Raw genomic sequence first — 26,800 nt, forward strand, 5'->3', positions numbered from 1 at the left:
ACAAGCTCTTGAAGCTCCGCCCTCTTCTAGAAAGGGGACGGGGTGCAGCAGCTCATTTGCATTTAAAGGGACACACACATGAATTACATGTTTTTGCTCACCCTCAAAAAGTGACAATTTTAACATGCTATAAAATTTATCTGTGGGGTATTTTAAGCAAAAACTTCACATACACACTCTGGGGACATCAGAGACTTATTTTACATCTTGTGAAAAGGGGCATAATAGAACCGCTTTAATACATTAGCTCAACCATAAATATGATTTCTGTCCCGAGTCCCGTCAGATTCGTTTGAGGTGAAGGTAAAGCCTTGAGCCCACGAAATCAAGACGTCATCAAGCTACGCCTTTGTTTTGAGTAAGTGGACACTAACGGCAATTACATATTGTGCCTTTAAGCAGACAGTCTACTAATACTCTAATGAGAGTTAGTTGACATGTATTTGCAAAGTTACTTATAATTAGTAGAACATCTAAAGTGGACCATCGAAATAGTGTTGTCTGCTTCTGTTCTCTTCTTATGTCACACACAAACAGTAGGTTAAGATTAAGAAGTCTGCGTCTGACTCAAATTACATTCGATTGTTCTGCTGAAACAGCACAATGTTTGCCTGCGAGACTGTGCAGAGCTCAAATAACGCCTGGTTACCTCATCATGATATTTGCTGTAATGTAATCTGTGTAAAGTTTCATGTGTTTTACCTCAAATAAACAATCTGACTCTCGAAGAATCAACCTTCAATCCATCTCCTAGAATTTAAAGGAGTGTTAATCTTTTTTTTCCCCGTAAAGGAACTTTTTAGTAGCATTTTTGGGCATTTTACACACACACACACACACACACACACACACACACACACACACACACACACACACACACACACACACACACACACACACACACACACACACACACACACACACACACACACACACACACACACACACACACAGTGTTAATTTCACTCTATGACTACTTTCTGCCATTGCTACCCATCACGAATCACAAAACAATCCATGCTGAAATGTGTCGGATAAACTGCTCCGATCTGACTGAAATGATGAGGTACACTGATAAAAACACCTAGATGCAATGAACAACACTATATAAAGGATATTACAGAGCAGATACAGTATCTATCATGCACTTACTGCAGTATTACTTTTACATTCCTACCAGCTGTGATCACAGCCCATGTAATTGGCATCTTTGAAACATAAGATGTTCAGGTCAAATGGACTCTCCTTTCTCATAAATGTGTGCTAATAAGTAGGGAGTTACAAAAGGAGTTGAGAGGACGGTGTGTGCGTTTAGTTTGAGGGATTGTGGGCATTGATCGGATGGCATTGCTTCATGACTTTTCATATCTTGTGTTTCAGAGAGAAACCGCGTGTCACATCATCAGTATAATCAATAAAGGATCTGTTCCTCACACCTGACCAATAGAAGAGGAGTGAGAAGAAACATTGAGCTATGGTGCTCATGAGGGAAGTTTTGGATCATGCCATTGTCACATGCCTGTCCTGTCTTGTGTGCACATGTGGGTTCTGTCATGTCTTGCATGTGCTACTGTCAACCCCGCCCTTCTTGTTATCTGATTATTGGTTTATTTGCCCCACCTGTTCTCCCTCATTATCTGCCTTGTTTGTTCCCTTTATAATCTCCTTGTGTTTGTCAGTCTGGGTTGGATCCTTGTGTAATGTCTGCGTCTTCCGTCCTCCCCGTGATTCTGTTGGTTTGTTTAAGTTTGTATTTATATTATTCTATTATGTGTTTTTCCCCCTTGTGGGTTGTTGTTTTGAGTTTTATGTTTTGTTTTTGTAAATAAATAATCTTTTTCCTGCACATGAGTCCTCGCACCATTTTCCCTTGTTTGTAACGTGACAGAAGGATCCAACCAATGTCGAGGACTCAGCGGAAGAGGATTTCGCCCCATCTACCTGCTCCTACTGTCTCGTGCTCCCACTATGAGCGCATCCTGAGGTTCCAGACCTTAGCATCCCTCCGCCAACATGGGACCGATCTGAGGAGTTTTGCGATCGAGTTTCTTGAAGCAGCAGAGGGATTGAAGCTGAATGAGGGCCCTCTTAAGGATCTTTTCTTTTATGCGCTCGATGGGCCCATGGACTGGCTTTTTAGGAGCATGTATGATGGGGGGACTTTTGAGTCAATGGTGGAGGGTCTCGCTCGAGAGCAGGAACGAGCTGCCAGGGAGAGTATCCCTGTACCGGTGGTCTCAGTGCCGGTGGATAGTATTCCAGTGGTCCCTGTGCCTGTGGTCCCAGTACCGGTGGATCGTATTCCGGTGGTCCCGATGCCGGTGGTCCCTATACCGGTGGATCGTGTTCCGGTGGTCCCTATACCGGTGGATCGTGTTCCGGTGGTCCCTATACCGGTGGATCGTGTTCCGGTGGTCCCTATACCGGTGGATCGTGTTCCGGTGGTCCCTATACCGGTGGATCGTGTTCCGGTGGTCCATATACCGGTGGATCGTGTTCCGGTGGTCCCTGTGCCGGTGGATCGTGTTCCGGTGGTCCCTGTGCCGGTGGATCGTGTTCCGGTGGTCCCTGTGCCGGTGGATAGTATTCCAGTGGTCCCTGTGCCTGTGGTCCCAGTACCGGTGGATCGTATTCCGGTGGTCCCGATGCCGGTGGTCCCTATACCGGTGGATCGTGTTCCGGTGGTCCCTATACCGGTGGATCGTGTTCCGGTGGTCCCTGTGCCGGTGGATCGTATTCCGGTGGTCCCTGTGCCGGTGGATCGTGTTCCGGTGGTCCCTGTGCCGGTGGATCGTGTTCCGGTGGTCCCGATGCCGGTGGTCTCTGTTCCGGTGGATAGTGTTCCGGTGGTCCCTGTGCTGGTGGATCGCATTCCGGTGGACGCCGCTGGGCCGGAGATGCCTCCCAGGCGTCCTGCTCTCACCGCACCTCCCAGGCGTCCTGCTCTCACCGCGCCTCCCAGGCGTCCAGCTCTCACCGCGCCTCCCAGGCGTCCAGCTCTCACCGCGCCTCCCAGGCGTCCAGCTCTCACCGCGCCTCCCAGGCGTCCAGCTCTCACCGCGCCTCCCAGGCGTCCAGCTCTCACCGCGCCTCCCAGGCGTCCAGCTCTCACCGCGCCTCCCAGGCGTCCAGCTCTCACCGCGCCTCCCAGGCGTCCAGCTCTCACCGCGCCTCCCAGGCGTCCAGCTCTCACCGCGCCTCCCAGGCGAGGCGCGGTGAGTCCTCGCACCATTTTCCCTTGTTTGTAACGTGACAGCCATTTCCTGTTTCCTTATCTTACCCCTGATGTTTCCTTCTCCTTTGTTCAATAAATAAAGGTGAAGAAAAGGCCAAATAGATAACACTAGTTTAAAAAACAAACAAACAAAAAAACTACTGGTTAGGTCTGCACGATTAATCAAAAATAAAAATGAAACATGCATTTAAAAAAAAAGCAATATGTGCCAACCATTTTCCCAAATTTGTAATGAGAAGAAGAGCTTATAAACTGACTGTTTTCTTCCAAAATAAAAGCTTGATGGTTTAATGTTTGAAAATGAAAAAGTAGAAAATAAATATAATAAGTATTAATAATAAGTATTAGTTATGTAATTTTACAGTTGTACAGAAAAATAAAATTATTATTATTAATTATGTATTTTTTTCAATACAATAAAATTCTTTGGTGAAATACTACAATAGTAGTATTTATTAATTATTTAGTTTAATATTTAATGTAATATAAAATGTTTGTAATGTGTGTGTGTATATATATATATATGCTGTCAAATCGATTAATCACGATTAATCACACAAACAATTTTGTTGTTGCTTTTTTCCCCACCACAAAAAGCCTATTAATCCAGACGCACCCTAGTGTCAGCAAATCTAATTTGCAGCCCGGGTCGTCTACACTGAATTTTTTTTTTTTTCAAATTTATGACAAAATGCAACTAATTTTTTCAAGTCAGTTTAACATAATCTAAGTTGAAATAACTTAAACATCCAAGTCGATTGCACTTTTTTTTTTACAGTGCAGCAACTCTCCGTTGGCTTGCGAGCTGGAAAAACCAAACTCTAGTCGGGCCAATCACATCGTGTATAGAGTTGGTGGGCGGGCTTAACATAATGACGGCAGAGTTGCGATTGTTCTGCGTGCTACTAAAAAACAAAGAAGCTGGCGAACTTTCAAATTGGCCGGCTCTGGAAGACTTGGAGTTAAGCTTTTCTTTGAGAAAAGAACAACGAATGTCACTGAAGTCATTCTTAAAAAAGGAAGATGTGTTCGGAGTTTTGCCGACCGGATACAGTGAAGGTTTAATCTGTCAACTAGCTCCGCTTCACCTTCGTTGCTCTGGTTGGTTGTAGCGCTATCCAATTGCGTGCAGAGGGACTTTAAAAGACAACCGTTTATCCCGCCACTCGGACTGAGCCATGCCAACGGTGTGTTCTCAGACCCAACTTCATCTTAGTGTGGGTCTGGCTTGTCAGGCTACACCACAAAGCAAAAATGGTCCAGGAATGGTTTGAGGAGCTCAACAATGAGTTTGAGGCGTTGACTTGGCCTCCAAATACCCCAGATCTCAATCCAATCGATCATCTGTGGGATGTGCTGAACAAACAAGTCTGATCCATGGAGGCCCCACCTCACAACTTACAGGACTTAAAGGATCTGCTGCTAACATCTTGGTGCCAGATACCATGCCTTGATGGATCAGGGCTGTTTTGGCAGTAAAAGGGGGACCAACACAATATTAGGTCATAACGTTACGCCTTATTGATGATCATATTTTTTATCAGAAAAAAAAATTGTTATTCAAATTTTCCCCAGCCCTACTTACACATTAAGCTTATGATAACATAATGAATGTCTGGCTTGTGTAGAATATAACAATAGTGCTACAGTCATGGCCTAGGTTCAAGTCTGACTCGCATCATTTCCCCGACCCTCTTTTCCCATCACTTCCCGTCCTTTTGCAATTGTTCCATGTATACAAGTGGCACAAGGGCCAAACAAATAACGATAACAACATTTCTAGAGAGCGAAATGGACAGAGATGGAGACAACGAAGAGCAAAAAGACAAAGGCAGAGGCAGCGAGACAATCAGAGCAACACAGAGGAGAGAGGAGAAGGATATCGACGGGGAGGGGGAGAGGTAGAGTGATGGAGAGAGGAAGAAGAGAGCGTACAGTAGATGGAGAGGTGGGGGAGGGGAGCTCAGACAAAGACCGAGAGGAGAGCTGATGTTTGTGTTTCAGACCAAAAAATACTGATCAAATGCTTTAAACGCCACATTTCACTAACAATTATTACAGTAATGTCGCCGTAATAGTCTAAAATCCATCACTAGCGACATCTATTGTGAAAAAACATGCTAACCACATATCAAAAACAACACCTTTATGAAAAAGAAGCACACTTATTACAGAAATTAATATATTTTAAAGGAATGTGTTTTATGTTTACGTTTTAGGACACTTTATTTGTAATTAAATGAAAATACATCATAGTTTCAATTCATAATAATGCAATTATTGCTTATTTTGACCAAGTAGGACTTTTTATACGTAATAATTGCATAATTACTTCTATTGTCTTTGAAATATGGTTAAAGTGCACTACTGAATGTATTGACAGCCATTTATGCAACTAAAATATCCTTTAATGCAATTCCTATTGAAAACTCATTTCATACATTTGAAATGTATTAACTTTAAATGTATTATTGAATAACACACTTGAACACAGTTGAAATTATAATCAAATATGATGTTATGTATGTTAGTCAAAACCTCAAAATAAAAGTACTACTTTGATTTAACAATTATTTAAAATGTACTTTTAAAGAAAAACTTGAATTTAAAATGATTAAGGTCACTCTGTAAAGGGATGTAAAGAAACATAGTACACAGTAAATTAAGCCTTTTAATAGGCCTTTTATTTCATTAATATTATCTCCAAGCATAGTTTTTCTAAAAAATATCCTGTCTCAACTCAATTTTGGTTCACATATGGAAAAACCCAGCGCGTGGTTAATTTTTTTAATTAAAAGTTCTAACCCAATGGTTGGGTTTGTCTATATTTGATCTAAAACTGGGTTAAAACAACCCAACATTATACTTTTTGTGTTTGTTTGAGATGCAATTCAGCACACTTCTTTTTCTAAAGGTAAGCCATTACATCCAAACATTTTACATGAATAATGACTGTAACAGCAATAAATAAACTACACTTTTTACACTTTACAAAATGTGAAAAAAGTAGTGGTCATCCTGTGCAAAACACATCAATATGTTGTTATGTTGTGATGTCTTTGCACATAAAGCTGCTTAAAGGCACAGTATGTAAGTTTTACCACTAGAGGTCGCTTACTCCAAAAAAAGGTGTATCTTGATGACGCTGTGAATGAGCGTGGACTTATGGGAGTTGTAGTCTTGGAGTCTCACAGGTGATGGAAAGGAATCCGACGGACTTGAGCAGGAATCATGTTCATGAATGAGTGAATTTAAATGGCTTTTGCTGCATTGAAAATTTTTTGACGGCTGCCAAAACAAATTTTTGTCCCGCCAAAGCCTTATTTGATGAATTATTGTGATTTATAAATTTATGTAGATTACTAATGCACGTGATAGGGCGCACGTTAACTGAGTGACAGAAAACGAGCAGAGAGCCCGCGCGCGCTCTGTCTTCAAAACGATCACCATCTGAGCTCTCACTCGCACATATCAATCAAAATCAACAGAACTGACACAATGGTAAAGGTAAAAGGTCAGAAGACCGACTCCATGTTCCGTGTGGCGCGTTCACACAATATTTTCCCTGAATTAGCCTACTGCTGGATGTGAATCGTGCTCAAAAAACGCCCTTCTTTTGACAGACGTTTTGCACACGCAGCTAACAATAAACCATACTTCCAAATAAACTGAAAAATATACTTATGTAATGTTTTCTATGTTGACAAATCTTTGGCATTGTTTTAACCGTCTGGGTTCACATATAACGCGTTTGCTCTTGTCCGATTCGCGAACTAATGACTCATTTGAACTGATTCATTTGAACGAACTGATCTGTCCAACACTGAACTCACGAATAATAAATGTAATCATTTACTCACAACACCTCTGAGATGAGAATGCAAGAGTGCTTAACCCATTAAACAAGAGGGGTTAGTAAAAAATAGTCTAAATAATCCACAGTATTTTCATATTTTTGAGCATTTATATTGATAATGTGTAGTAAATTACTAAAACAATGCAAGTTGTTGATATCAAATAGTTTTATTAAATTGTATATGGTAGAGAATTAGACTATTTGTTATTACATTTTTATTAATAATTGTTGCCAAAATAATTAATCGGTAAACCATGCAAACTGTATAAAAACAAGGAACTAAAGAAACAAACATCAAGACATCATACATAATGAGATATCAAATTTATATGAGGTCAGCATCTAATTCAGCAAAATGAAAAAAATTGCATTTATTTCACATTTATTGTCAGTATTGGGCTCACAGATCACACGGGTAGGTACTTTTACTGTTGGTGTGTGTGCGCGTAAATGCGTGTGTGGATGACCATGTCTGGACAGCCACCACCGAAGACCATTTCTGACCCAGGAAAAACCCAGATGTATGAAAGTTTTATTAACTTTATTAACATGGTATGAAGCAGGACACACCAAGAGCTGTGTGAGCGAATGCTAATGACAGAGACCTGCACGAAACACCAGAGCTTTTTTTCTGCTAACACTAGAGTCGCCGCTTCTGCTCTTTCTGTTGTGTAGCTATGTGGAGTAACGCAGCGCTGTTTTACATGCTTAAAACAATTTGCAGTAATCCAGATCAATATTAGAATATCATATTAATAAAAACAGGATGACTAAATGACTACAGCTAAATTACTTGCAATTGTTTTAAAATATATTGTATGATGGCGAAAGCTCTGATTACGCAATAATAGTGTTGTCTCTGAGGAGGTAAAAACGATTTAAACAATAAGACTAACTGTGTTGAGCTGGAGAACAATGATTCGTTTTCTGTCCATCAATGATCCAAACAGTTGCTCACCTGTCTAATAAAACACATCATATATTAAAGCGGCTTTGGTGTTTCCATGGTTTCTACAGAAATCAAAGTTAGCGGATAAGACATCATTGACAGGTGAAGCACGGACACGATCTGTAAAACTTGTTTAAAGAGCTAACTTCTCTGGATTTAAAATCGCTGGGATAATGTAAGTACACAAGTGAACAAACTATATTTTATATTATATTATAAATATTAACGATTTTTTAATCTTTTTATTTTAATCTATAAATCTTACATATTTTGCCTAATAATGTGATGCAAATTGAGTTATGAAATTAAAATAGGGTGGTGTTTGTTCAAACACTAAGTATGAACACTACTAATCATGACTTTGACAAATCAACATAACCTGCACAGACCCCAAAATGGCTATAAATAGCATAACAAAAGCAATGCACCATCACATTTCAATTCAAGTGGTGATACTAGCACAGGATTTGTGAGAACTAATTAGGATTTTCTCCTCTTACTTTATTTCTCCCTCAGCATGTGGTCTCCTGAAGAGACATATTCAGGACGAATTAGACTTTTATGTGAGGAAACTGTGCCATCCTTATTTAGTTCCCTGCATCAATTGCACAGTCAAAGCGAGGAGTCGGACTGCTTTCCCTCACCACATACTAACATAACTAACAAACACTACAGCAGCTTCTATGACAGAAAACAGAATATTTAATAAACACAACAGCATTTTAATCCTACAATAAACAGAAAAAATACCATAATGCTGTCAAGAGAGAACAAAGCAAGCACAACAATAGATTCCCTTCACAGCCTTCACCGCATGAGATTCGCTAGGGACCGGAGCAGCGTTCAGCACACACACTGAAGTGTGTTTCAGTGTATACTTCACACACTCAGAGGTTCTGACATGCTTTAACATCCTTTAAAGGCTATGGCGAAATACATATCTCACAGTCAGGGGAAAGAAATAGGGCAAGTAAATATTACATTTATATATCCACACGCAGCCAAATCTTCTGTTGTTTTTTAACCTTTAAAACAAGTACTGTAGCGCTATTGTACAGATGGTAGTACTATAATAATATATATATATATATATATATATATATATATATATATATATATATATATATACATACACACACACTAGTACTATAATACGTACATATGTACAGATGGTAGTACTATAATAATAATAATAATAATATATATATATATATATATATATATATATATATATATATATATATATATATATATATATATATATATATATATATACATACATACACACACACTAGTACTATAATACGTGACTGACTATAATACATATTTATGTATAAAACCATATAATGGCACTCCAAGGTACTTCAGGAATTACCGTTATACATGTCCAAAAAACATTTTTTTCTTTGATTAAATGTATGTAAGTGTCTTTAAGAAGTCTAATCCTGTAAATAATATTTTATGTAATGAGGTATTTTAGGGTATTTTTGGTTGTTGTCATTGTTCTCTTCACTGTTCTCAGCAGATTTTAGGCTTAGGACACAGAAACATTTGTAGCCAAGCTTTTCAGAGCCAAAGTGACCAAAATTAAGGCATTAGTGAGTGAATACAATTATATATACACTCTATGTGTGTGGGTGATTATATAATTGCAGGTATATTTTGGGGTCTAAAGTCATTTTTTTCTCCTTCTGAAAATCATCTTCCGGTGAGTGAGGTCAAATGTACACGATATGGCGTATTTCAATCGGATACAAGCACGTATCTCTGCGCCATATAGTGTATTTTTGAACTGAAAACTGATGTACAAGGTGTATTTTAGGTTAAATATATATATATATATATATATATATATATATATAAACACTATTGGGTTTCTCGCACAAACCGATAAGTTTCTTGTCTTAAGACATCAAAGTGTCGTCACAAGCCGTAGGGTTTAATATGGATTCGTATGCATATGTTTTTTTAACTCTCATAGATCTCATTCTCTAAAATGTTGCCATTCACACCATTATACGACTGGCAGACCCCAATGGTTGTAGTTAAAAATCTTCATTTGTGTTCTTCTGAAGAAACCATCACACGTACATCTCTGGGTGTAAGCAGATAAACATCACATTTTCATTTTGGGTGAACTATCCCTTTAAGCTTGCTAACTCAAATCTAGACATTACAGCTGCTGTTCACAGACCTTACACAGATTTTATTTTTAAAAATATATTATTAAGTCAAATTTATCTTAAATGCATATACAAAAGAAAATGTTAGAATGTTATGATTTCCCAAAATAAATAAGTAAATATATATAAACTACATATACATTTTGTAATTACTTTTTGTTTTGTTTTATTTTTCATTTGTTCTATTATATGCATACATACTTTTAGGACATCTCGCACAATCTGAAACAGATATTCATTCAGTGAGATCTTCAATAAATCTCCAATGAAACTCTAAACCACACAATTTTTCTCTTAAGCATCTTAATAAATGAACAAAACGACAATTAAAGGTACCCAGCTTGCTTTACAATCCGGCTAAACCACTACCCACACCAAAACAGCCCCAAATCTCCATTCGAAAAATGAAGCTTTTCTAAACGCTGAATGAATTTCCTCACGATGCTCGCGAGTCCTTGTTGTACAGTAAAAGTGTGCAGGTCATTACAGAAAGCAACCGCTGAGCATTTATTATCCAAATCCAACAAACTGGTGGGGCTTAACTGCTCCTGTGGCTAAAATTAAACTGTCAGATGGAGACAGCGATCTAACCTCGCCGGGTTGCAGCTTCTCAGACTCTGACATGAACAGGTTTCGTTTCTGTGCAGGGATAGACACGGACAGAGAAATCAATGGATAGTTCAGGAACAGAACTAAATCAGACTGAAAATCCTGCACGACTATATATAAAGAAGAGCCCAACCTCCAAATGACCAAAAAGCTCCAATTATGCCTTATACTGAAAAAGGTACTTTCTGTAAGAATCAAAGCAAATGGGACAAAGGGTCTAACCTCTGAAATGCTTAGATTTTGGGTTTTGTGTCTTTTTTAAATTAGATTAGTCACTGGGATGGTAGACAGTAGTTCGATATCACAGGCCCCCGTAAATAACATCTATATTTTGAGATTTTTCTGAAGAAAATGTGAGTGTTTACCCAAGAAAGTAAGTGCTATGCGATTACTGGGTTGTCTGATCACTGAGGAAAAAGCAATTGCACAGTTTTACCACTTTAACATTATACGTTGCCTTCGATGAAAATGTTCTGATGATGACCACCTCCTCTTTGCCCCGTGAACTCTGACCTTTGCTAATAATAGCTGTCATCCATTAAAACAGATGTCAGACAGAGACAGCACACTATAAGAACATCACTGTCAGACCAAGACATTTGCACCTTGTCAAATGACATTCAGAAAAGTGGCATACTTTTAACTAAACAAATATCTTTTTATCCAAGTGACTTTTACAATTCAAGTCAAAATGCACAGCACAAGTCAACCCATCTTACTTCCATAATGTGAAACAGGATATTTAACATGAAAGGGTTTTATTAATCAGGAAACGTTGACTTCATGTTGATGTTTGACGTCATTTTATAGACCGTATCCATCTATGATATGACTAATAATATCAGCCAAAAACAAACATCAGAAAAAAAGGTGTTGTTATTGTTGACTCATTTGTTTTTGTTCATTGGAAATGGGCTTAAATAAAATAAAATGTACATATCTGATAGAAACTCATAACTCAAAAAAAAAATATGTGTGAAAGTACTACAATAACTAAAACTAAAAACTAAAAAGGAGAATGGAAATATATTTTAAAAAAATAATCAAAAAATATTAATAAATATAATAAAAAATAGGCTAAAATTTAATTTAAAAAAACCCTGAAAAATAATAATAAAAGCGTATTAATAAATAATAATATATAATAATAAATAACTATAATAATATATAAATAATACTAAAATAACTGCATGAAAATATACAAGTGCAATATTTAATTATTAAAAAATATAAGATTTTTTTTACAGTATGTGTACTTACAGTGTACTTACCTTAGAAGGTATGGTAATTTAAGGTAACTGCATGGGTAATATAAGGTATACTATATACTGTAATAAGTACATGTGGAACGGGACTGTAAAATTAAGTGCTACCATTTTTCCTTTGCAAGAGATACTACAGTAGTCAAAGCACCAGCTCTAAGGCAACCATCCAAAACTAGTGTCGACTGCAGCCTACTCACTGCATGACTTGCTTGATAGTGAGTCAAAAAGCAGCAAGACTGATATAAGAGTCTTCAGTTTAAGCTGAAGCTCACAGAGACTATTTCATCCTCTCTGAATGCCATCACCATTATCATTTCCCTCATTAGCATCTCCACCGCGTTCTTTGTCATCAATCTGCTTCAGTAAAGGAACAGACGCTTCTTTATGGTTGGCCAGAACTCTTGATACACTTAACTGGTACTCCAAAAAGCATCTTTACTGCTGGTAATTGTTCAGCACAACTCAAACAAACTGCAGCAAATACATCCAAACCCTCATCTGAATCACTGCTTCTCTGACGACTGAAGCTATTTAGTCTAGTGAAGCAGAATGTAGCCTGAGATAGGACGATATAATCTATGTAATATGGTCTAATCTGATATCATAGTCTTAAAAGATTAATAACTGAAAACAGAATGAGCAGATAACTGGATCATTATGATCAGATTATTTCGTTTTGATGGAATACTGACATCGAAACCTATTTTCCCCGCTATTTTTGATATCTAACAGGAACCCTTTCTAACGGTCCATTTACACGACGATGATGAACTAAAAATGGAAAACTTCATGTTTTTGAACATTTTTACATAGATGAGGTTTGTCAAACCAATCCACATTCACATGGATCTGCGAGGATGCGACTTTGTAAAGAAAAAACACTATGTGACTTCAAGGACAACTCTGGTGAAAAATGAGCGGTTATTAACAGATGGTTACTGAGTAGATCTTTCTCTGGGATGCGTTTTCATGAAAATCGAATGTAAAAAGTTTTATAATGCTTATATTACTAGTATATGGGGCACAGAATAAGTTAAATTAAATCGCTAATACCACTTACAAGGCTCAAAATAGCCTCACACTAACACGGTAGCATAATGAGGGTCCCTACATGCAAACCGAAACATTGAGAACTTAGTAAGTGTACAAACTGTTTATATCTGCACTATAATAAATTGCGCTATTCGCGTGAAGTTGGACGTTTGAACATTTAGAGTGTATTCACATGATTTGCGCCGCAGAATATCTATTCATGCCTTTGCATTGAGTTAGCATGTAAATCACTCGCACTTATAGCTTCATTTGCGTCTGGTGTGAATGTACTGTCACTTTAAATGCTTGAGCTTGTTACAGCAAGACTGATTCTGATTGGCTCTCAATGGCTCTCAGCTGGATAAAATTGTTCTGAAAGTGATTCTAACGTTATCGTTTCTCTGTGCGGTTATCATTATAGCTGTGGTGTGAACTCTGCTATTCTTTATTTTTTAGGATTTTTAGGATTTTTTGAAATATATCTTTATTGTTATCTTCATCGTCCTTGGTGTGATTGGGCCTTTAGTCTCGCGTAGCTAGACCTTCCAACACAATCTCATGGTCATGCGTATAAATAGTACGAGTGTGAAATCTTGTGGAATGGATACGCCAAAATAAGTTTTGTCGTGCAAATGATACGAACTTTATGGCGTGCATATGACACGCTCTTGGGTAGGTTTAGGGTGGTGGGGTGGGGTGGGGGATATAATACGCTATAAAGTGCGTATCATATGCATGCGAAAAACCGTGTACCATAGGCACGCCAAAACTCATTATGGCGTATACGTTCCACGAGATTGCAAACTCGTACTATTTATACGCATTTCCGTGAGATCAGGCTCGACCTTCAGACTGACAGCAGAAGGTCTAAACTTTCATTGGCCAATCACAGTTCGTTTTGTTCCATGTCATGTTTAGAGGCGTGAAAATGTATCATCATTGTCCCTAATCTGGTAAAACTCTTGGACGCATTTCAAAGAGTCTATGCCACAAACTTTACATAATTCGCATATTTTTGAAAATCCAGTGTTTAGTTGATCCTGGTAAGTGCTCACTGTCACAGTTGTAAACACTACGCCTTTCTTTGTCCATGAGGGGGTTTGCCTTCATGGCATCTTTGTTTTCAGGCGGGCCATTTAAGAACACAACACACACGCGTCCCAGACCATTTTAAAGGGGTCATATAACTTGTATAAAAATGGCATTATATGACCCCTTTAAGAACAAATCCTGTATAATTCTACCAATCAGATGACGATTTTAAAACTCTGACAGTGAGTAAAACTGCATCAAATATGTGTTTTGTTGGCGATCGGCACGTAAGTGCATATAATGTGAACAACAACAACGTATAGTGAATCGAAAGTTATCTAGGGATAATGCCATGATGTATTGTGTGTGTGTGTGTGTGTGTGTGCTCATTAATCTTTAGCTCCGCCCACTGCACGCCTCCACAAGTTCAGCTGTTTTCGTAAAGAATCGGTACAGCATATCTGTCTTTTATAAATATGATAAAACTAAAGACTCTTCGGAGATATGAACGCTGTAACAATACTCTATAGATACTCAAGATTAACATTAGACTGGCAGAAACGGTGTGTTATGCACTCTTTCATCAAAAATGTTAATATGCATGTAATACGCATGCACATGATGTCACTGTTCCTGTGTTTTGCATGGAAACAATATCTGTATAGTTTTTTCGCGAATGTATGCATTTTCAGGCCCCCAAAACGCTTGTTGTCATGTAAATTAACAGACAAAAGGCATAAAAAGTTAAATTTTTAGCTGAAAACAATGTTGTATAAATGCCCCCAAAGACTGTAAATATCAGTTTATGCAAGTTAAGTGCTACAACAAATCTTATGAATTTCCATTTAAAAACTAGGTCATGAAGCCAAATAATGTGATCACGCTGTTTTTTAATTAATCAATCAATGTAAACTGTGCCCATATGAATCAGTATACATTAGGTGCATGTAGGTATTACGTGCAATCATGCTGAAGCCACCTGCTGCAAGTCAATGAAACAAAGAAACGGAGGGTTTCAACACTCCTGGCATGGGAACAAAACACGGGCAGAAACAACAAACTCTTAAAATATCAATGATTCTATAATAATGTCATTTTTGAAACGTTAAGGCCATAATTACTCTGTTAAAGCAAAAAGGATATGCATGCATGTTGATAGGCACAAAGACTTTTGGTCTTGCTTACACAATACATTAATAACAACCTTGCACCTTGTATAACCTATTTATCTACTGTAATAGCCATTTATACTTGCAGTGAAAATCAACCTTTCAACAAGCAATTTATGCCATTAAGAAATGCTCTATCTTTAAATATCGTGACATAACAGAGTAAATGGTAAGGTCTCTATTCACCAAGTAACCTATTGCCACAACAAAGCTGAATCCAGGAGAACTGCTGCTGTGAGCTCTGGCTCTCTACTCAAAAGCATCCCTGCCTTTCCCATCAATTATGGAGGAACCTATATTTGGAACACACACAAAGACAGCAGCTGCACATCAAAACAAAAGCATTGCGTGGCTATAAATGCAACCTCTATCATTCAAACAGTTTTTGGGTCCTTAAGGAAAATAATTACGCTTGCTAATCTCCATCTTAACTGAAGCTCTTTGTTCCATCTTTGCTCAGCAAGATGCACGTTTCTTGAACGTATCTTACACCGTATCTAACGTTGCACTGAGCATAAAGACTTGAACATGTTGCTCCCAATGAAGATATATAGGGTATAATATGGGAATGCATGTGGAGTGAGTGGCGCAATGAAATTATACAATTACTGGCAACCTGATAATGGCTTCAGTGTGCTGTATTTCCAGGAAGAGCTCACACTTAATGTCTGTCTGGGGTGGAATATAAGGCAAACGGAGCAGAGAGAAATAATGAGAATTCATTCACATGTGGATTGATTGTTCGGTTGCATTGCTGTAGATGTGCATACCTGTATCACAAATGCAAAAAAATCATAAATAATAAATAGCAGTGCTATTTTCAAAACCTGGTAAATGTATTCCGATATGAATGGTACATTTTTATTCTTGCTTATGTGCATTAGCTGACAAATATAATATACAAAGAGTGTTACTATTTTCAGGGACATTTATTCATGTGTGGATGGGTTTGATTGCATTGTTATTGTTGCATTTTTTCACTCAAAATCAAATAATGAATAATAAAACATATTAATATCATATTAATGAAATAATTCTGTTTTGGAATATGATATTTATTCAGATATTGATGGTTTGGAACCATTGTTATTGTTTTACCTCATACTTGTTTACGATTTTCGGTTATGGTGGGTATACCATTAAGTACATGTATTTAATGGTGATTATTAGCCATTAGTTGTTTAAAACGAATATATATTTGATATAATAAATGTATTTCAAAGAATTGCTTTGGTTGTTCGTTTGACTTATTTATTTATGCATCCCTATATCAGTCATTATTTACTATGATTGACCCACTTTAGCTAATAAAACCGTTTGAATATCCACTTCATTCATCAGCTACCCAAACAAACGTATCCGTGATGCTCAATGGTCAACAGCTCGCTTTACGCGCAGTGGAGGTGAGGATGGTGGACATGACATCTCTCTCCACGTACCTCAACAATGAAGGTCCTTTCTTCTCCACAAACAGACACGACCCAGAAGAGAATGTGAAAATAGCATGTTTTCCAACAGAACCCCGGGAGTCCCGTCTTCCTCCCCCTGGCTCCCACCCCCGCCATGACTGTCCCCAAATTCCCCCCACCGTCCGCCGTTGATTTCCAGGCTTGTTTCTTGTGTATGATCTTTATTATTTCAGAAACAGAACGCGCGTCCTATATTCCTGATGGTACTTTGAGCGCTTCTTCTCGTTCAAGCGTTAAATTCGCAAAGCCATGTTGTCTTCTCTCTTCGTCTCTTCTCGAGGTGGTGCGTTCAACTGATGCTGCGCCGCTGCTGAGCTCGAGAGAATGCAGCACCGTCAGCGCGCACAGCCCCACGCGGGAGTCCGAGTCCTTTAGCGAGTCGATTCTTTTGAGCCAATCGTTTTAAACGAATCGTTTATTTAAAAATTCGATAAATAGCCGATGTTACTTGCATTACCTTCAATAAAAGGGGGTTGGAAATAAAATAAAAAGTGTAACGCGGATCGAGTTACGCTTCCTCTTAATGATTCTTTCTGAGGGAGGATTTTTTTTTTTTGCATTTACATTTGATTTCTCAAAAGATATAACCCAATCAGAAACAAATATAGGTTTAAAATGTGTGTTTACAAGACATAAATCCTAAGTAATCAATAACTCTATACCTGAATGTGGCTGGTGATGAAGAAATATTTATTCATTTTATGAAAGGCCTAGACTGCACGATTTTCAAACTCGTCGGACTCGGGTCACTGCTCTATTCACACTTCATGACTATCTGGGGTATCATTCAGTCACTGATGTGTTCACACTGCACGATGGTTTGTCAACAGAGGAGTTCACACTGCATGACTGAACAAGAGGAAGAATCGCCGACAACGCTCTCTCTCCGGTGCGCAAACTACGTTTCCCAAACACACGTGCGATGTGACGAGTAAACAACGCGAGATCACACGTGCGTCAGATCGGAGTTCTCGCGCGAGACTTGGAATTGTTATTAAAAATGATAAACTGCACAAAGTTTGCTTCAAATTGTATGTGCGCTGATTTGTGGAGAAAAAGAAAAAAGATTATGGTGGAAGAAATTGTTGGAGAGACAGAGGGAGCCAGGATTGTGTTCTGCAAAGACAGTTTGAGGTAAATAAACAATTTTGTAATGCTGTGAGCCTGTGGCTGTGCAAATGTTTGGCCTTTGTTTCTGTTTGATAGAATTGTAAATATATCTATTAAAATACTGAAATTATGCTCTATAACTCCTCCCTGAACCTCCTGCTGCCCTGTATCTCACTCTCTCATTGGCTGTCGGTGTAATTTTCAGTCAGAACGCAGTTCACACAGCAGGAGTTTCAATCGCCGACAGCTCCAGATATTTAGCATGCCAAATATCTCACCGGCGTCGGCGACTCGTCGGCGATTCTCTCTGATCGCGTCTTTGATTATTCACACTGCGTGATTGTCACTCGCGTGCACGAGCACCGATTTGCCTGTGATCTCGGGCATTTGTCGGCGATTTCACAAAACCTGTCGGCGACTCAAAATCGGGGCAAAAATCGGGCAGTGTGAACTAGGCTTTACTGTCACAGGGTGCTTTGGTGTTGGTTTCATGTTTTTAGGTTTTCATGTTCACTGTCATGTTGTCATGGACTTCCTGGTTTTGTCATGTGGTCTATTGTCATGTGATTCCATGCCCTCATGTGTTCCTGCCTGTTGTTGTCATTGGTTTATGAGTTAATCATTGTTCACAGGTGTCCCTCGTTTTGTCATTAGCCCATGTGTATTTAAGCCCTCATGTTTGCCATGTATCTTTGTCAGTTATTGTATGTTGTAACCCGCTGTCTGTGAGTGTTTCGTCAAGTCTTTTATTTTGTCAAGTCTTTTGTTTATGTTTAGATTTATGTTAAGTGTCAATAAACTACACTTGGGTTCTCAACCTCGCGTCTTCAGTGAATCAGATGTTACACATTAAGTCAGTAATTGTTATTTACTGTAGCTAAGTAATGAGTTTAGATTAATTCAGTTGCCTAACCACTACAAACAATTCTTAAGTCCTATAATTCATTATAAAGAACTGGTTCATTACACCGCAAAAAAACTTTTTTTTTTTTTTTTTAACCCAACCATTGGGTTACACAGTGTGTCAATATGTTGGGTTACTTTACAAAAATGTTGTCATTTTAACATTGTTGGGTTATTTTTAGTAACAACCTGGCTGTTGGGTTAAATGCGGTTTCCCCAGTGATGGTTCAAATTTTAACGGCAAACGGTTGTGGGAAGTTGTTGAGAATTAAATGTAATTTGCTTGTTAAAGATGCACTATGCCTATTGAAAACAAGGGTGTAGTTTGATGACGTCATTTGAGCTCAGCATCTTGGGACGTGGTCTCCACCTCACAGCCGGTGGGAAAGAATCAGGATAGGACTCGGGCAGAAATCATGTTCATGAATGCGGTTATTAACGTTACTGTAGTGTGAAGCAGAGCAGGACCGAGTGCTGTGGAGCTGAGCAAACACGCCTCGCGAGCGGCGGGACTTTTATTATCACGGGCGCTGACGCTATTTCCGCCTTTCCGGTCATGAGTATGAGGTAACTTAGCTCTGTTTATCGTATTAGATTTGAGTGTGTTGAAAATTATAACGGCTGCTGTGACACTTGTTCACAGAGTAAACATTTCTGCAGATTAAAACCGGAAACCAAGGGTAACACAGATATTATGCAATTGACAGGCGACTCCCTCAGACGCTATGCTCAGTCATCCCGGCGCCATGGTAAAAATAGCAATTTTCTCACAATTTACTAAAAGTTGGAAAAATAAATGGGATATTGTAAGTACTCAACTGAACAAAATATTTTACACTGGCCTAGTGGTTTTTGGAAAAGTTACCGCAAAAATACTACATAGTGCACCTTTAATGTCACTTCAGGGTGATTAACATAAACGGTGGTTCAGAAATATTGATTACCTGATGCAGTAAATTTATTTCGCTCATACAACCATCCCAAAGGCCACTGGGTGTCCAGGGATGACAGCAGGCTTTGTGTCTGAGGGAAGGGACACGGTAGCGAGGAATGGGAAGTCAGAGAGACAGGTTGTGTTCTGGATGCGCTGCCGTATAAATCTGGGTCACAGTGTGCAGAGCCTACGCCAGCCCTGGAGATGCTCCTCACTGTAGTGTGACAACGGCGGGATGGAAGCCAGAGCTCCAAGATGAGCAGCAGGGGAGGCCTGATTTCTAACAGTCTCTCCATCTGGAGCTGTGTTAGAGGAGTCAAACACACACATGTTGGCTTCCCAATCTTTATGGGGACTTTCCATATAGACATCATGATTTTTAAACTGTATATCAGTGTCCCCTACCCCTATATCTAACCCTCATCACAGAAAATTTCCTGCATATTTACATGTTCAAAAAACTGATTTATAAAATGGTTTTCTCACGGGGACTAAAATATTGGATCCCCATAATGTAGGGTTTACCTGAACCACACACACACGTTTACAAACGGGGACACTACTTCTAAAGTTTTTATATGTACGTAGTTAGTGCAAAGTTTTTATAGTGCTGCTTGAAAGTTTGTGTACCCCTTGCAGGTTCTGTGAAAATGTGAATAATTTGAACAAAATACGTGTTATTTTTTTATTTAGCACTGTCCTAAATGAGATTTTACATAAAATATGTTTACATACAGTCAACAATACAAAAACTAGCTGAATTTATTAAAATGACCCTGTTCAAAAGTTTATGTACCCTTTATTCTTAATACGGTGTGTCATTACCTGGATGGTCGACAGCTGTTTAAAAAAAAAAGTTATTATGGTTGTTGATGAGTCCCTTTGTCTTGAGCAGTTAAATTGACCAACAGCTTTCTTCAGAAAAATCAGTTTTCCAGCATCTTTTGCAAATTTGAGCCCTTTCCGGCAGTGACTGTATGGTTTTGAGATCATTTTTGCACACTTAGGATGACTGAGGGACTCGGTCCCTATTAAAAAAGGTTCAAAAACATTCACTGATGCTCCAGTAGGAAACATTGTGCGTTAAAAGCTGGGGGTGAAAACTTTTGAACAGGATTAAGATGTACCAAATTTTTTTGTTTAAATATCATTTATTTTCATTTAGTACTGCCCTTCATAAGCAACAAAAGATGTTTCCTGGAAGACAAATTAAGTACAATTTACCTCAATCTTCAAATTCAAAAAGTTTTCACCAAATACAGAGAAACTGTAACTTATTTGATTTCAGCTAATTTATGTTCATATAAAATTTCATATTAATGCATAATGTGAACTATAATAATTCTAGTTCATGGACATTGAGCTGGAATTAACTCAACATAGAATAACTGCATTCTGCCATAAAAATAGCAATAAATATGTATTTTAAACACCTAATTTTACTAGTGAAGCAGCAATGAAGTCATCGTGGAGTTCCCCTAAAACACTGTACAGTGAACAGTGAGTCTCAGACAAGATGACCAACACATTTCACCCACTCACCATCCACCAGCCTCCATTTGTAAACAGCATCTGCAAAGAAAGAGAGAGACTACTAATAACATAACATAACAACATAACATATAACATCATAACATAACATATAACATAACATAACTAACATATCATCATAGCATAACATAACATCATAACATAACATATCATAACATCATAGCATAACATATAACATAACATCACATCACAACATAACATAACATAACATAACATCATAACATAACATCATAACATAACATAACATAACATCATAACATCATAACATAACATAACATCATAACATAACAACATAACATAACATCATAACATAACATAACATCATAACATAACATAACATAACATAACATCATAACATAACATCATAACATAACATCATAACATAACATAACATAACATAACATATAACATAACATAACATATAACATAACATAACATAACATAACATAACATAACATCATAACATAACATAACATAACATAACATAACATAACATAACAACATAACAACATAACATAAAATAACATCATAACATAACATCATAACATAACATCATAACATCATAACATAACATCATAACATAACATCATAACATCATAACATAACATCATAACATAACATCATAACATAACATCATAACATAACATAACATCATAACATAACATAACATAACATCATAACATAACATCATAACATAACATAAAATAACATCATAACATAACATCATAACATAACATCATAACATAACATAACATCATAACATGACATCATAACATAACATCATAACATCACATAACATCATAACATAACATAACATCATAACATAACATCATAACATAACATAACATAACATCATAACATAACATAACATCATAACATAACATCATAACATAACAACATAACATAACATCATAACATAACATAACATAACATAACATAACATAACATAACATAACATAACATAACATAACATAACATCATAACATAACATAACATAACATCATAACATAACATCATAACATAACATAACATAACATCATAACATAACATCATAACATAACAACATAACATAACATCATAACATAACATAACATAACATAACATAACATAACATAACATAACATCATAACATAACATCATAACATAACAACATAACATAACATCATAACATAACATAACATAACATAACATAACATAACATAACATAACATAACATAACATAACATAACATAACATAACATAACATAACATAACATCATAACATAACATAACATAACATAACATCATAACATAACATCATAACATAACATCATAACATAACATAACATAACATAACATCATAACATAACATCATAACATAACATAACATAACATAACATAACATAACATAACATAACATAACATAACATAACATAACATAACATATTAATAACAAACAATATAATATAATATAATATAATACATTATGCTATAATTTATATATTAGTTTATAATCCATTTTCCCATTCTACCCACCGTCCGCTCATCCTTGGCTCCTCCAAAGCACCATCCGCTCCATCCATCCATTTTTTAATTTTTGCTTTTATTTTATTTGTATATTTCAGTTTTAGTTATTTTAGTAGCAACCAATGCAAAATGTCCTCATAATGTTTGTACTTTTGTTTAAGTTTATTAAAGGTGCACTATGTAAATTTTCCGTCCGCTAGAGGTCGCCTGTTCAAAACTAAGATAAGAGTAAAGCGTTTTTGCTTTGCGGAAACCGAGGGTAACGCAGATATGATGTCATCGACAGGCCACGCCCACACACGTCCCGGTTCATTGGTTAAAAGAGCAATATTCTTAAAAGAGACAATGCTGAATAAAGTCGTAGTTTTTGTTATTTTTGGACCCAAATGTATTTTGGATGCTTCAAGAGACTCTAATTAACCCACTGATGTCTCATATGGACTACTGTGATGATGTTTTTATTCCCTTTCTGCACATGGACAGTATAGTGTGCATACGCTCTCGGACTAAATATAAAATATCTTAAACTGTGTGTGAAGATGAACGGAGGTTTTACAGAACGACATTAGGGAAAGGAGTTAATGACATAGTGGTAATTTTCATTTTTGGGTGAACTAACCGTTTGAGCATGTATTTATTTACACAATGTTTAATAGTTTACAAGTTTTAGTCAGTGGTAACAACACTGAACAAGTTGATGATGCATTTTATTGTGGAGACGAATTGTTTATAAAAATGCAAATCTTTATTAGTATGCCTTTCTTGATGCTGAAGCATTCAGAAATAAACAAAAGGTTGGAGCTGGTATCACTGCTGACATTTAAGAAAGGTCACCATTATGCTGAAAGGGCAGTTAAACATATAACGCAGATTCAGAACCACTCAAGAAAGCATAAAACAGGAAGAATCAACAAGAGCAAGGTGCATACTGTTTTTTCCATTGTTTAACAGTCTTTTTTTATACCTGTTTTAAAGATTAAGCCATAGTCCAAGCCCAAAGCCGTGAATATGTAATGAGAGACATGACTCAACCTGCCAAATGGGTTTAATCAACTAATTCAGGGCCCCTGCGTCCGGATGCACTTCAAACACTTAACATTGTTTGTGCGATGACGAACCTGGCCTTGGTTGAACAGTTAAACGCATTTTGTGTGTCTATTGGTGAGTCATCTTTGGTCTGGGAGACATTAAACTGATTTCATGTTCCAAAACATTTGGAGTGAAAACTAATCAAGCCCATCTTTTTTTCCCGTATTCCTTTTTGAGCCCTTAAAGGTCATCAGGAGCTACAAAGCTGTCAATCATCATCAGTGTTACAGTGGCTGTTGCTCACCAAATAAATCAAAGCTTTCTTGCAATCCACCATTAGATGAAGAAAATCTAGGATATACTCCATTGGGAACTGCACTCAAGACTGCTGGTGTGCACATATGCTACAATCCTACCTAATCCTGCCTTACAACTGTGCCTTTCTGCAGGAATAAGCCGTCAAACAGCTTCAGATGAGCCCTGGGAAAACTAACCTTATCGGCTGGTAGTTTCAGGAAAATATGCAAGCCAATGAGTCTTGAATTTCACATCCTGTTTGCTCTTTATGAACATTCTTGAAATGATGGTCCAAGTCATTTACATTAGTTAATGCATTACTACTAAACAATGACCCTAATCTAGGTTAAAGGTGCACTATGTAGTATTTTTGCAGTAAAACATCCAAAAACCACTAGGCCAGTGTTATATATTTTGTTCAGTTAATTGCTTTTTTAATCAATGAGCCGGGACGTCTGAGGGAGTCGCCTGTCAATTGCGTCATATCTGCGTCACTCGCAGATTTTCCGGTTTTATTCTGCAGAAGAGCTTTACTCTTAGCAGTGTGAACAAGTGTCACAGCAGCCGTCAAACATCATTTTCAACACACTCAGATCTATCTAATACGATAAACAGAGCTAAGTTACCTCATACTGATGAATAGAAAAGCGGAAAGAGCCGTCATAATAAAAGTCCCGTTGTTCACGAGGCGTGTGTTGTTCATTGCTCCTTGCTCAGCTCCACAGCACTCGGTCCTGCTCTGCTTCACTGCAGTAACGTTAATAACCGCATCCATGAACATGATTTCTGCCCAAATCCTTCTTTCCCACCGGCTGTGAGGTGAAGACCACAAGTCCCAAGATGCTGCAGTCAAACTTGGAGTCATCAAACTACGGCTTTGTTTTGAATAGGCGCCCCCTAGCAGACAGAAAAGCTGCATAGTGCACCTTTAATGGTAACTTATAAATACTCAAAAAGTTTGGGTTTGGGGTCTTTTGAATGTTTCTGAAAGAACACTCTAAAAAATGCTGCATGGGTTAAAAACAACCCAAGTTGAGGGGTTGAAAATGGGCAAACCCAGCAAATGGTTGTTTTAAGCAAACATTTAACCCATTTGCTAGGTTTGTCCATATTCAACCCAACTTGGGCTGTTTTTAACCCCACATTTTTTTGAGTGAAGTCTCTTATGCTCAGATGCATTTATTTGATTAAAAGCAGTAATATTATGAAATATTTAAAATACCTTTTTTTTTTACGGATATATGTGTGTGTGTGTGTGTGTGTGTGTGTGTGTGTGTGTGTGTGTGTGTGTGTGTGTGTGTGTGTGTGTGTGTGTAATTTATTCCTATCATCAAAGCTGTAATTAGGGTCACTTGATCATTCAGAAATCATTCTAATATGATGATTTGCTGCTCAAGAAACATTTATGATTATCATTAACGTTGAAAACAATTGCAGCGTCATATTTTCATATAAACTGTAAAACATATTTTTTCAGGATTCTTTGATGAATGAAAAGGTTAGTATTTATTTCATATAGAAATGTTCAGCAAGTCACTTTTGTACAAATGAATGCATCTTTGCTGAATAAAAGTAGATATTAATTTCTTTTGAAAAAATAAAAATAACAAATCTCACTGATACCAGTATAGAAATAAACAGTAACCTAGTCAAATGAATGATGAAAGTTTTCTATAACTTTGAAATTATTTATGACACGTACATTAAAGGGATAGTTAAGATATTTCGAAGAATGTCGGTAACCAAACAGTTGATCATGGACCCCATTGACTTCCATAGAATTGTTTCCCCATGAAAGTCAATGGGGCCCATAAACTTACTGTTTGGTTACCCATATTCTTCAAAATATGTTTGTGTCCAGCATAAGAAAGAAATTCATATAGGTATGGAAGAACTTGAAGGTGAGTAAAGGATGACAGAAGCAGCTGATTAAGTTTTTTTTTTGATAACATTTCAAAAACTTCCTTACCTGTGATAATTTCATGGATGCAATTATGCATATGTTTGACCAGCAGAGGTCCCTGTAACCCGCTGTCCCGAGTGAAGGCATGCATAAAATCTAATGTAGGAGTGACAACATTCAAATAAAGCTTTTTAAATCAATACTAGCGATAAACTAAACATTAATTACATTGATGAACTTTTACGTTTTCAAGTGCTTTCGCATTGAACTGAGATCAGACTATTATTTTGGTGTAGCCTAAAATGTAGCCGGGACGATTCAGTCATGGTAAACACTTTTTTTGACGTAAATAAGCCCTGACAGGGTGTCCTGAACCAATTCATTCGCTTTTCATAAAGCAACAGTGCCACCTCTGACTGACTCGAGCGGTTATAAATGTCAAAGCGTAGCCTATAGACTCGCATGCAGTGGAAACAACTGAGATTTGAATGGCATGAACCCAGTTTATATATAGCCTAACGTATTTCTCAATCATGGATTCAGCTTTAACAAACGCTGACATAACCTATAAGTTTAAAACTTAAACATGCCTCAGCAAAGCGAGTTTCAGCCCCACCTCAGCAGAGCTCCAGCTTTCAGCACAGGTTAAACAGAGCCTGTGGCACTTTATCTAAAGTAAACCTCTAACTGCCATATATCTCTCTGGATGAATCACACAAAAACACATCCGGCTTTCACCCCAAACAAAAAAAAAATCTACATTTGAAT

General features: G+C 37.4%; 1 protein-coding gene across 1 annotated transcript in view; it reads right to left on the reverse strand.

The window, feature by feature from the left end:
- mmp24 (matrix metallopeptidase 24) overlaps positions 1-16,910 on the reverse strand; it is a 55,935-nt gene extending 39,025 nt beyond the window's left edge. The window contains exon 1 of the mRNA XM_067460433.1: positions 16,770-16,910. Within this exon, the coding sequence (XP_067316534.1) occupies positions 16,770-16,895 (126 nt within the window). The 5' untranslated portion in view covers positions 16,896-16,910. The remainder of the gene's footprint in view (positions 1-16,769) is intronic.
- Positions 16,911-26,800: the final 9,890 nt, after the last annotated feature.

The sequence above is a fragment of the Pseudorasbora parva genome, chromosome 12 (genome assembly GCF_024679245.1).
Source record: "Pseudorasbora parva isolate DD20220531a chromosome 12, ASM2467924v1, whole genome shotgun sequence".
In the NCBI taxonomy this organism is placed as follows: domain Eukaryota; kingdom Metazoa; phylum Chordata; class Actinopteri; order Cypriniformes; family Gobionidae; genus Pseudorasbora; species Pseudorasbora parva.